General features: G+C 35.5%; 2 protein-coding genes across 2 annotated transcripts; one reads left to right on the top strand and one right to left on the bottom strand.

Annotated features, from left to right (window-relative positions):
• Positions 1 to 2869: 2869 nt before the first annotated feature.
• Positions 2870 to 6367, bottom strand: LOC119643491 (leucine-rich PPR motif-containing protein, mitochondrial). The gene is made up of 3 exons (XM_038042849.1): positions 5238 to 6367; positions 3929 to 5172; positions 2870 to 3871 (listed from the first exon to the last, which is right to left on the bottom strand). The coding sequence occupies exons 1-3, from the start codon at positions 6287 to 6289 to the stop codon at positions 2961 to 2963; spliced, it is 3207 nt and encodes a 1068-aa protein (XP_037898777.1). The 5' UTR covers positions 6290 to 6367; the 3' UTR covers positions 2870 to 2960.
• An 863-nt stretch (positions 6368 to 7230) lies between these two features.
• On the top strand, positions 7231 to 9716 carry LOC119636421 (GDP-fucose protein O-fucosyltransferase 2). Its single transcript, XM_038031748.1, has one exon. The coding sequence runs from the start codon at positions 7249 to 7251 to the stop codon at positions 8641 to 8643; it is 1395 nt and encodes a 464-aa protein (XP_037887676.1). The 5' UTR covers positions 7231 to 7248; the 3' UTR covers positions 8644 to 9716.
• Positions 9717 to 11510: the final 1794 nt, after the last annotated feature.

The raw sequence follows: 11510 nt of genomic DNA, 5'->3' as shown, positions 1-11510 counted from the left end.
AAAAAAAAAACAAAAAAAAAAAACAAAAAAGAGAAATGAAAACAATTTTGAAATTTATTTACTTTTTATAACCATCACGGAAGAAAACATACGTAAGAGATATTTACAGCCCAATATCTATCCAAGAACCAGTCGCTATTATATTAACATAAATCAATCTGAAACCAATGTTAAGAATGCAATTGAATTGTCGGATCTCCAGAGTGCTTTGCAAAAACATTTCCAGGTTACGATTTACGCGTTAGCGATAGGCGGGAGGAGCTTTTTCATTGCGAAGAAAGTGGACATGAATAGGACGAAATTGCGGCCATATCTGAGCTTTTCTTTCTCTTTCATGTATTCTGCTTTTATATCTATATTGCAAATATTGACATAATTTAATTATCGTGATTTTGACGGCTCAGTGCTCATACCTTAATTGAAGAAATTATCAAATTATCGACTTATTATACCCTACGCAGTTTGTGATACAGCGCGCACAAGGGCTTAAAGTAGAGTGTTAGTTCAAGCCGCAGCGAGTCGCGATGCCAATGCGAACATCTTGCTCCGTGAGCACCATAGTCATCCATCCCAAACAGTTTAGCAGTGCGGTCAATTTTCTTCTAAATGTATTCAAATTATCAAAGGATTTCAGACTCAGTGGTAAGGCACTCTAACATTTAGCAACGTGAACACTTAAAGACGTGAGATTAATATGAAAAGGTTCCTATTCGATCTAGGCAATTGCTGCCGTTCAATTGAAAGCCTTGTGGATTTAAATGATTTAAATGATTTTGTAGAGGTAGATAAGCAGCCTGAATTTTAGATAATCGTGAAAGGAGATTTTTAGAAGGAGATATGGTCTCTCAATTTGGCGCTGTAAACAAAATCTCTTATACGGTTAATAATACTGCAATACGCCACTCCGAGTTACACCTTTGGCACTCAGAGAAAACCTCAATACAATAGTTAATATCTGATAAAATCAGGAGATGTGCAATGGTATGTTTAACGTTGAGAAGCGGACATAGATTGTACCGTTTACGGGGGGGGGGCGTAAGACACATCTTAGCTGAGACATTGATGTTGTGGGGGTCAAAATTGAGTTTACGATTAGGCATCGCATAGAACCTACAAGAGCAATGGAATACTTAGATATTTTTTTATATTGAGTTTCAATAACCTAGGATGGGGGGATTTGAAGAATAAGGCTTTAAACTTACTAGAGTGAATGCAAAGCGTATTATCTATCATTCTGGAGTTCACAATTGCCAGAAATTTTTGCAAAAAATGTCTTTAAAGCAGAAGGATTTACATGGAAAAGGAGTCATAATTTCACAAATATTTGTACACAAAAATAACGGCATCTCTTCGAAAATCCCGTAATGACTTAACTGTACTAATATGTACGCTAAATTTTAAATCGTGTTTGACTGAATCGACTGAAGTAGTATTAATAGTCGCAACAACAATATCAACACTTGCAACGTGTGGCCGAGCGTTGTCGTGCCATACGATGTTAAGGAGGTTATGCCGTATTTCTCACATCGTTCAGTTTGTTCAATTCACGTTGATAGACATCTGCATTAACATTTTCATTAAGCTCGTAATATATTACACCTTACTAATCCTACCACATGCACATATATCTTTAGGCCTTTACTTTTACATCTGGCATGAAAACTTAATTAGACGGGGCAATTTGCCGAATTCAATTGAGGACCTTTCAAGGAGTAGGACATTCCCTATTGAAGGAGAACTCACTATCCTGAAATACCGAAGTAAAACATGAATGTGGGCCATTTTCTCGCTTACTTGTTTGGGGCGAGGGCTATCTAAACACCTCTTAGATAGTGCAACACGAAACTTCGGCGTGACCACAGCCACGACGAATACTCCCCGAAGGCCGGATACGGCAGGTCAGGTAAGAAAGCATTTTCCCCGCAGTCAGATGGACAGTGCATCTTCCTCCCAAGAGTGGTCCTACTTGTGGGTATCCTTACTCCCGTAAACACCCATTAGCTTCATAGCTTATCGTTCGTAGAGGACTTACACCATGCTATACAGCTCTGGGTGATTTCCGACTGTACGCAGCCTCAGCCACTCTTGCCTTCGGACTCTCCACATGTCCCGGTTGTCATCGCACAGCACACATCCAACTATGCTCCAGCCCACTTAAATATCGCTGGCCATCATACGGTTTGATAACACCCACAAGAGAGAACCAAAAGAGGGAAGACAAAATGCTCTCTCTTCCGAGACTCTTCTTAAGAGAAAAACCCGTTGCCAGGTTATAGAGAGCAAACCTTAAATCCTTCTTTGCCGGCGACTGTACGACTCTCAAAAATGTGACCCATAAAATCAACAGTCACCGTTTCTGGGTAGCACCACGAAAAGGTCAAGATTTCGGCACATCTGTGTTCCTCCAAGGGAATCCCATAATTCCACTCCCCACATGCACAGAAAAACTTGATGGCTATTAATCCTTTTGAACGAACCCATGTATTTTGCGTTTGGGATTATATTCACGTTTCATTGCCAGTCGCAATACGCCACAGGAAACTCTTCTTTTTATGTTTGACAAGCAACGAAAACAGATGAAAGTAATGCATGTCGAAAATGCAATTCTGAGCTTTCCATGGTTAGCGTCTGCATAGACTGAGTAACTCAATAATATTAAATGGAAAACATTTATTTTATGGAGAGAAAGGTCAAGATACTTCGATTTACATCATATATGCCGCTGTTCAACTATATTGTATTTCGATTGCAAAGCACATAAATGTTGAAAATGTCTTTTGGAATATAGACCGTTCGAAAAAGAACAAAAGAGTATCCCCGTCTTACCACATAACGAACTTAATTCTCAGTTTCTCTTTTTGTTAATTTATTCTTTTTCAAATTTGCATTTATATCAAAAATTAATAATTAATTAACATTTTGTATCATGTCCTCTATATCACAACAATTGCTATCCCATTTCAAATAACTTGGGCCTTCAAAGCTAGACTACTTGGCATTTCGATATTATTCGTTCTTAGTAAATTAACTAAGGTTCGAACAAAGTCTTGTGATATCTTCAATTCATCATCAGTTTCCAAACATTCATAGAGTTTAAGCGCAGCTGAGTAATCATTTGATTTAACAAAATTATTTAATAGCATTTTGTAGATATTGTGTTCATCGATAATACGATTTAAGCCTCGCGCACCACGAGCTAATCGCGTTAGCGTTTGAACAGCTCCTTCTTGTCCCAAATATTCACAATTGCGTATCAATAATTCTTCGTTAATACGAAATTCTGGATTAATAAGTAATCGTCTTAATTGGGCATCGGTGCCGGATTCAGCAAATGCTAACAGAAGACCGCTATTCATGTTTACTATGCCGTGAACTTCAGTAATTATTTCAGTGACTTCACCCAAAAGTTGTTGAGCCAATTCGTTAGAACACTTGTACTGCGTCTGCAGGGTACTATCTGCATTGCCTAAGCGTACCAGTAAAGACAGCAGCTCAAACTGCAATGGTGTATATTTATATTGCTGAGCTAATTGTTTAAATTCTTTTACAGCTGCCGGTAAATCGCCCCTTAATAAACGTTCTCTAACCAGTGGCCCCAATGTAGTATTATGGATACGACAATATCCTAATTTTTGGAGAAAAACATGAAATTCACGACTCAGGTTACGTTCAGGTGGCAAATCTTTCGAAAGGGCTGCCTGATGCGCCACACTAGTTAATAGATTCCACACATTTTTTAGCACATAATCACCCCCAATAATGCGATTATATTTGGATCTATTTTCTAACAGTTCTTTGGCGGATTCCAATTGATTGTTCTGCACCAAAAGAGCAGCATAATCGATGAATTTGTGTTCATCAATGAGGAACCCTGAGATAATGTTAGTTACTTTTATATACGAATCTTAATTAAATGTCTACTATGTACCTGGATATTCTTCTTGCAATTTGCGGAGATATTCTTGAGCACTGTTTAAATCCTTTAGCTTGACATGCATCTCCATAATACTGGCTAACATACCGGGGCTGGAGTGTACTTTCAGATTATCACATTTCCGTTTAATCTCTAAAGCTCTTTCTAAACGATTATCGCGCACACAGAGTTGCAGCATACGTCTTAAGACACCGCGTGCGTTCATTCCTTTGGCTTCCAGTTCTACCAAATGACATTCCATTTCATTTAACGTCATATTTCGAGGATGTTTAATGAAAGATGACATTTGACTGCCGTCACTTATTAAACTCAGTGTTTTACGACTAATTTCTCTAAGCTTCTGCGTTACTAGAGGAAAACGCTCCGTTTTACTGTCTTCTGTTAAATTTTCCGTCAATAAAGCTTTGATAGTATCAGCAGCCGCCGGTGATATACCCAAACCGACTTTTTGAATCTCATGTACAAGCTTATAACAACTGTACAAATCACTGCTAAACCGTGGTTGACTATATAAAAGCTCAATTAACATCTGTCCTATGAAATCCTGCTTGCTCTCGCCTTTCTTGGCAGTCAAAGATGCTAATAGTTTTCCAAATTGATGAAACTTTTTAGTAGCTCTAACATGCACTGCTACACCACATAGAGGACCTATCAATTCATTCATATCAATTTTAGTAGTGTATTTGTCTACAAGAGGGGCCACATCAAGCCATTTATGTTGTGTTAACAAATGCGAGATTATCGGTGTTAATATAAGCGAAGTTTTCAAACCGGCTTTTTCAAATTTTTTTAAAGCCACTTCAGGATTTTCTAAGGTTAGCGAAAGCTTAGGTAAAACATATTGCTTTAATGTCGGTTGATCGCATTCAACTCCATAATTCTGCATAACACTTAAAGTTCGTATTATGCCTGCTTCGTTGTAACGTCTAAAATTGTACATCATTAATGGCCAAAAGTAATGAGGCCTTAAACTATGATTACGTTTAATCAACATGTCAAATATTGGCAGCACCATTGGAGGATTGCGACGCAAAGCCAATTCGGCAGCTATATATAAAGCTCGAGTATTTTTTTCACTATCTTCCAACTGCAAGGCGATATCAATGATTTCTGTCACTGAACACTTCTGTCTAAACATGGCATGAAACAGAAATGATCCAAAAGTATCACGGTCGTGATTTTCGGGGAAATTTGGTTGTGGTAAGGTATCTATTACAGCAGATAAAAATTCAAGTTTTCTGGAACAAAAGTAAATATATAAAACTTTCTAATTCATCAAGTCACATACGCTAATTCTACTTACTTATGATGCAATAATTCTATACAAATGTATCTTAAGCCTAAAGGGACTTCAAAGCCGCGCAAATAATCTTCCCCGAACTCTTTAACTAATAACTTAATAAATTCCAGAGATATCTGCGGACTCCAGATAATACTACGCAGCATTTTTAATATATCCAATGACTTGAATTGCCCTTGAAATTGTTTCAACAGGATTTTGGCCCTTTCTTCCATATTATTTTCCATGTTTATGGCTATAGATGTGGAGTGAGTTTCACTGCTTTGATAAACACCAGCTGCTTGCATACTTTGTAACACAGTTTGACAACCTTGAATATCACCGGAACGACCATAAGCCCACATAAGAGAATTAAAATCGCTTTCGGTCAATGCTAATTCTGAATTACGCATTTCATTCAACAGCTCTGTGGATTGCTTAACATTTCCATTGGCTCCTGCTACGGCTAATAAATCCGAAAATAGTTCTTTAGAAACACCGCCTACTTCCTTGAATTCTTGCAACTGCTCTTGATAATTTGTTAAAGGCATACGATTATATTTTAGCGCTCGTAACTTAATTTTATAATGATCTTTTCTGATTAACTGCTGTTTTTGCAAATAATGCCAAATTTGTTGAAAATTGTCCATACGTTCTTCTGGGTTTAAAGAAAGTGTTTCGCAGCCACAGATATTTAACAGGAAGCTACCTTGTTCCGCTGTTAAATGAGCCGTCGTTGCACTGCTTAGGCTTTCAATTAATGGTAATAGTTGTTCGTTAGTCACAAAACCATTTAATTGATGAAACGCTTCCAATCTTCCTAAGCATTGTTCTAAAGTTATATTGCCAAAATTATTCCGTTCCTTAGTTTCAGGAGCTGCTATTTGTGACGCATTATATTTTACTGGTATATAAAAGCTTTTACGCATAGACATCAAAGAAGCCGGGCAATGCTTGAAATTGTTTGCTTGTAAGGTTGCATAACTTTTTTTCATGAAAGAAGTGACATTAGCTTGATGTTTTAAATTTGGCAGCCTTTGCAATTTTCGAAACTGTTGTACTAAACGAGAATACATGATTTTTCTTAATTTTTCCAAAATATTTACTCAAAAATAACTAAAAAATGAGTTTTACAATATGCATGAGACGGCACCGACAACAACAGATGTTGTAACAACAACCGCTGTTACAAATATTATAGAGATGTGCATCTCTTCTTCTTATTCTCTCTAAATGTTTAGCAAATTGACAACAGATGACTAGTAATAAAAAAGTGTTCAGAATCGGGGAACAGGGAGTATTTTGCCTTCTTTTAATAAAATTAACGACAATTATTTTTATCGTTTTCCTTATACAAAATATAATATATGATGTTACTAGTTATAATTTTTTGTTATCTTTGCTTAGCTTTTGTAATAATCCAGTAATCGAACCATTTCTTAAACTACTGATCAACCAATGTGTTCAACAGTAATCAAAATAAATTTTAATAAAAAGGAGCAATATTTGGAATGTGGCACTATGGCAAAAATCTATTCGTCGGCAGTATAAACAGTATGTGTACGCGAAAACACATCTGAAAAAGTTAGAAATAGTAAGGGACTGTTCCAACGTATCCATTTTTTATCATTACTCAAAACCAATAAAAAGACAATAGTTGCTTATATATTTTAGTATATGTGCATATACGCATTCTTTATGTATTTTGTATAAATCTCTAGCGACAAAACTCCTCAAATGTATTTTTCTTTTAAACACTGACAGATGAGGCAGTTAACTAGCGATCAAGGTTTATTCCTATTGATTACTCACCACATTAAAATAACTATTGAGTCTTTGTTTTGAAATATCGGAACATTATATTAGAAAAACAGAAGTTACATTATTTATTTCTGCTGCCAAGGCAAAAAGACAAGGGAACAAAATTATTCTCTCACAATTCGAATGTAAATAAAAATCAGCTGTTCCTTCTAAACAAATATTCAGCTATAATTTATTTGTAGTTTATTTCCTAACCCTAATCAACAAGAGTGTAATGCATTTTAAATTGTTTGCGGGTGTTTTAGTATTATTTTTAAAAATTTATATCATAAATGCCTATTGTCAGGTAGCACAATGTCCTAATCTAATATTGTGGCTGCAAAATTTAATAAAACATCCAAAACTGCCCTTTTGTGATACGGAAATTAGATGCAAACGTAATGTCATTTATTTATTGTATGATGTTAATCCGCCCGAAGGTTTTAATTTACGTCGTGATGTTTACATACGTTTAGCGGTATTCGTAAGGAATATTCAAAAGGAAAATGAACGGTTTCGTAATTTACGTTTAGTCTTACCACCATGGCGCCGCCTGTATCATTGGAAATCCCATCATTTGCAACAAGATCATTTGCCATGGAGTGATTTTTTCGATATTGAAAGTTTAAGGCGTTTCGTTGCTGTTCTAGATTTTCCAGAATTCGTTCGAGAAATCTCCTTATACGAGTTGGAAAGCAAACCCTTCGTTACGATTCATAAATTATTGCAGTTACAGCATTTTAAAGATATGTTTGAAAGTGGTGTATTTACCGATAAATGGGAATTTACGCCAGAATGCCAAGGAAATGAGAAATTACTGCAAGGCTCATACTTAAAAGAATTGCCACTTTTTTTAAGGCCATTACATGTTCGATGTGTGCATTATCAGGGAGGAGCAAATCTCTTGGGTAGTGTTCTACAAACGGTTTTAGATGAATGGGCGGATGTAGATGAAACACCAAAAGTAATAGCGATTTTAAATGCTGAAATTGTCCTACATGATCGATGGGCAGATCGTCAATTTTGGCAAGCAAGGCGTTCAATGCGTTTTTCCTATAAACTCAACGAAATAGTTAATCAGTTTCGTTTGCAGCATTTTAATAGTACCGACATTACGGACAACGTGCAACGTCCTCCTATGTGGGAATACGAACACTCTTCTCATAATGATCAGTCGATAGGAGGCCCTTATCTTGGCGTGCATCTTAGACGCGCTGATTTCTTGTATGGTCGTGAATCTACGACACCTACCTTGAAGTCCGCTGCTCTTCAAATCAAATATTACCTACAACAGCTAAATCTTAATACAGTATTTTTGGCCACTGATGCTACCGCTTTTGAAATAAAAAATCTCAAATCTTACTTATCACGCACGCACGTTCTTCGTTTTACTGTGGACAGTATTGCGCAAAAAGCTTCTATTAAGGATGGTGGAATTGCTATTATTGATCAGTTGGTGTGTTCGTATGCCCGCTTTTTTGTGGGAACTTACGAAAGTACCTTCACTTATCGTATTTATGAAGAGCGTGAAATTTTGGGCTTTTTAAGGCATACCACATTTAATACATTCTGTAAAAAATCGACTATGGAAGACTGCTTAAAAAATTCGATGTGGCCTATAGTTTATTGAAGTAACAGTAATTATACTGTTCGTAAATTCGTGCAAATTGAATAAGTAAAAGAAGGATACTCATAACATTACGTAAATTTAAGGATAAAATATTACTCAATACACACACAAGAAGAAAATGTCTTGAAAGTCTTTTAAAATCGCTGAAAAAAGATCAAAGATCCAGTTTTTTCTTTTTTACTAAAGCATATTGCTCACACCGGATAATTTTCTCCACGCATGATCGATGGTCAAAGGGAATTGATCATTTGATCCGCCCATTAGCAGTGTTCATGAGCCGCGCTCGCTTTTCAATGAATGTGGTCAGGCCGTGAACGTGAATAGCAAACGTTTTCTTTTTCGCTTATTATTAAAACAAAGCGAATACCTTTGATATCTCCGGTAATATGGGAATGGGCTGAGGAGCGTCCTTAACACAGAAGCACACCATAAACGTTGTTCTTAAACACCATTTTCTTTTAAGATATTTCGTCAAAATGTTTTTTGTTTGGTTTGGTGTCACAAATTTTATTAGCGAACTGTCTGCTTTACCAAGGGTGTCCCTTATTGGTCTGATTAATCATAATGCAATGCGGGAACACAGTTCTTGTGCTGTACTTTATGAAATATTTCGTGATGATAGGGACAGAATCCAAATCTCAGAGATAGTTTATATTATTCGATATACACATTAGTTCCTTCAAAAAACATATCTGAGGCGTTCAATTTGCCCGAAACTTGAGGTATAGGTACGTCAGATATTAAGATTTGAATGGTGTGAGCTACGGGTGTGGACAGGTTGTCATTAAGTGTATATCAAAGTTTAAAGAGATGAATGTAACTTTTCTGTGCTTTTCCGAAAAAAATGCGCCTGAAGCTGCGGATATGGATAACGTGGGTTGATTTAAAAATGCAGTAAGTTACAAGACAGGTAGAAGCCGATTTAAGTCATTTTGTGCAAAAATGTTAGCCTTGAAGACCATGAAAATTAGTATACGTCTGTCCGTCTTTATCAAAAGTAAGCCAGAAAATAACTTTCAATTTAACTTGGGAAGTTTTACCACACTCCCCATGCTTTTTAGACCTGGTTTCTTCTGAATAGCCTTGATTCAGATCGATTCAGGCGTATATAAATGATTAGCAGCTCAGCAAAATTAAAAATGGGCAAAAATGAATGAATAATTGTTTCAACTCGGAACTAAGAAATTTCTATCGCGACGCCGTCCGTGAGCAAGCTGAGCATAGATAACGATGGTACTTATTACGATTATTAAGTTTTGTAACAAATATATTTTAAATACGATTGAATTTTATCAAGAATCAGTTGGAATTTATTTGTACATCTATTAGGTCGATAAAAAGTACCCAAAAGTATCCTAAAACCAAGAATTGAAAAGAATAACTATTTAATTCTTTATGCCTATCCCACTAGCGGTGCAGAATATATTAAATCAGTGCGAACGTAAGTAACACGCCGAAGGGCTTAAGGCCCACCTTTTAATATACCGATCGATTTAGAATCGTAATCTGTATTGATCTAAGCCTGTTTATCCGAATGTCCGTGAAAATGTGTGTTCAAGCTACAGATTGCAATTTTTGAGATGCTTTGATGAAATTTGCTAAAGTCGCGTGTGTTGACCAAAGAACGAGCACTATAGAAAATGGTTCAGATCGGTTCACTTTTTCGACTATCCCCCATACAATGTCCTACTCTGAAAAGTCGTTATATGGAAAAAATTAAAAAATTTTAAATTTCTCGGTAAAAGTGGCTAAGTAGTAGTTTTTCGGCATTCTAAATTGGTACGACCTATAAAATTAACCAACTCGGCCCATTTTTTAGATTTTACCCTAACAAAGATTTTTACGAAAATTGATCCTTTGTAGAGCAGAAAAGTACTAAGTTTTGACAAGTGGTAATGGAAATTGACCCATAATTGGCCCGTAATTTTATAGAAATTTGTACTCTAAAAAAAAAGATCTACGCCTATTTTTGGATCTAGCGCTATGTAAGGGTTAAACTTGTATTACATTAAGTTGCATTTTGGGCCCGCTTTCCCATAAATACGCACATAAAAAATCTACCTTTGCATAGAGCAATATACATATATTTGTGCTCTATACTAAAAATAAGAATTGCATTAGACAATGTAGTGTAGGATATTTAACAGTCGGCCTTGCGCGACTATAATGTTCTCAATTAATTTAGTGTTAGATTAACTCAATACATACGCATAGTGTCCTCCATTATTATTATAATTTATTTGTTCGAAAGATGTAAGTTCTTCGATTAAATTAAGGGGAACCAGATTACCGCGGCTCCACTTTAAAAAAAGACTAAATGCCTGGTTAAGTCTGATTGTTTTAATAAACTTGAATGTTTTATTAATATTGTTTTTTGTAAGTAGCTTTAATGATTTTCATAGGATTAGTCATAATGTAACGCGCGTAAGGTTCTGACAGATACTAAGTAAGTAAGCTTGTAAGATTTCGCCAACAATTGCAGCGTGGAAGATAGAGACTTCTTAAGGCTCCACTTAGTGTGTTCTCTACTCCTCAATGGAAAGGGTGAGGAAAAAATAAATTCAAATCTAAAACAGTATTGAAGCACTTTTATTGCTTTAAATACTTTGCGAAAACTCGATATGATTGTAGTTTGATAAAAAAACACATTTTTCATTATTTGTAATTTTTAAATTATATATATATCTTTTAATTTTCCTTTTATTTATTTTTATTATTTATATGTTAGTCGCTGTATTTTTGAGTTTTTCTCGTCAATAGGTATATATATATATGTATATATATATATATATAACTACATATCTGCATTATTTCTGCAATATATATGTATATTGTATATATATATATATATATATATATATATATAT

Source organism: Glossina fuscipes, unplaced genomic scaffold (assembly GCF_014805625.2).
Source record: "Glossina fuscipes isolate IAEA_lab_2018 unplaced genomic scaffold, Yale_Gfus_2 0, whole genome shotgun sequence".
In the NCBI taxonomy this organism is placed as follows: domain Eukaryota; kingdom Metazoa; phylum Arthropoda; class Insecta; order Diptera; family Glossinidae; genus Glossina; species Glossina fuscipes.
This window is presented reverse-complemented; position numbering and strand designations above follow the sequence as displayed.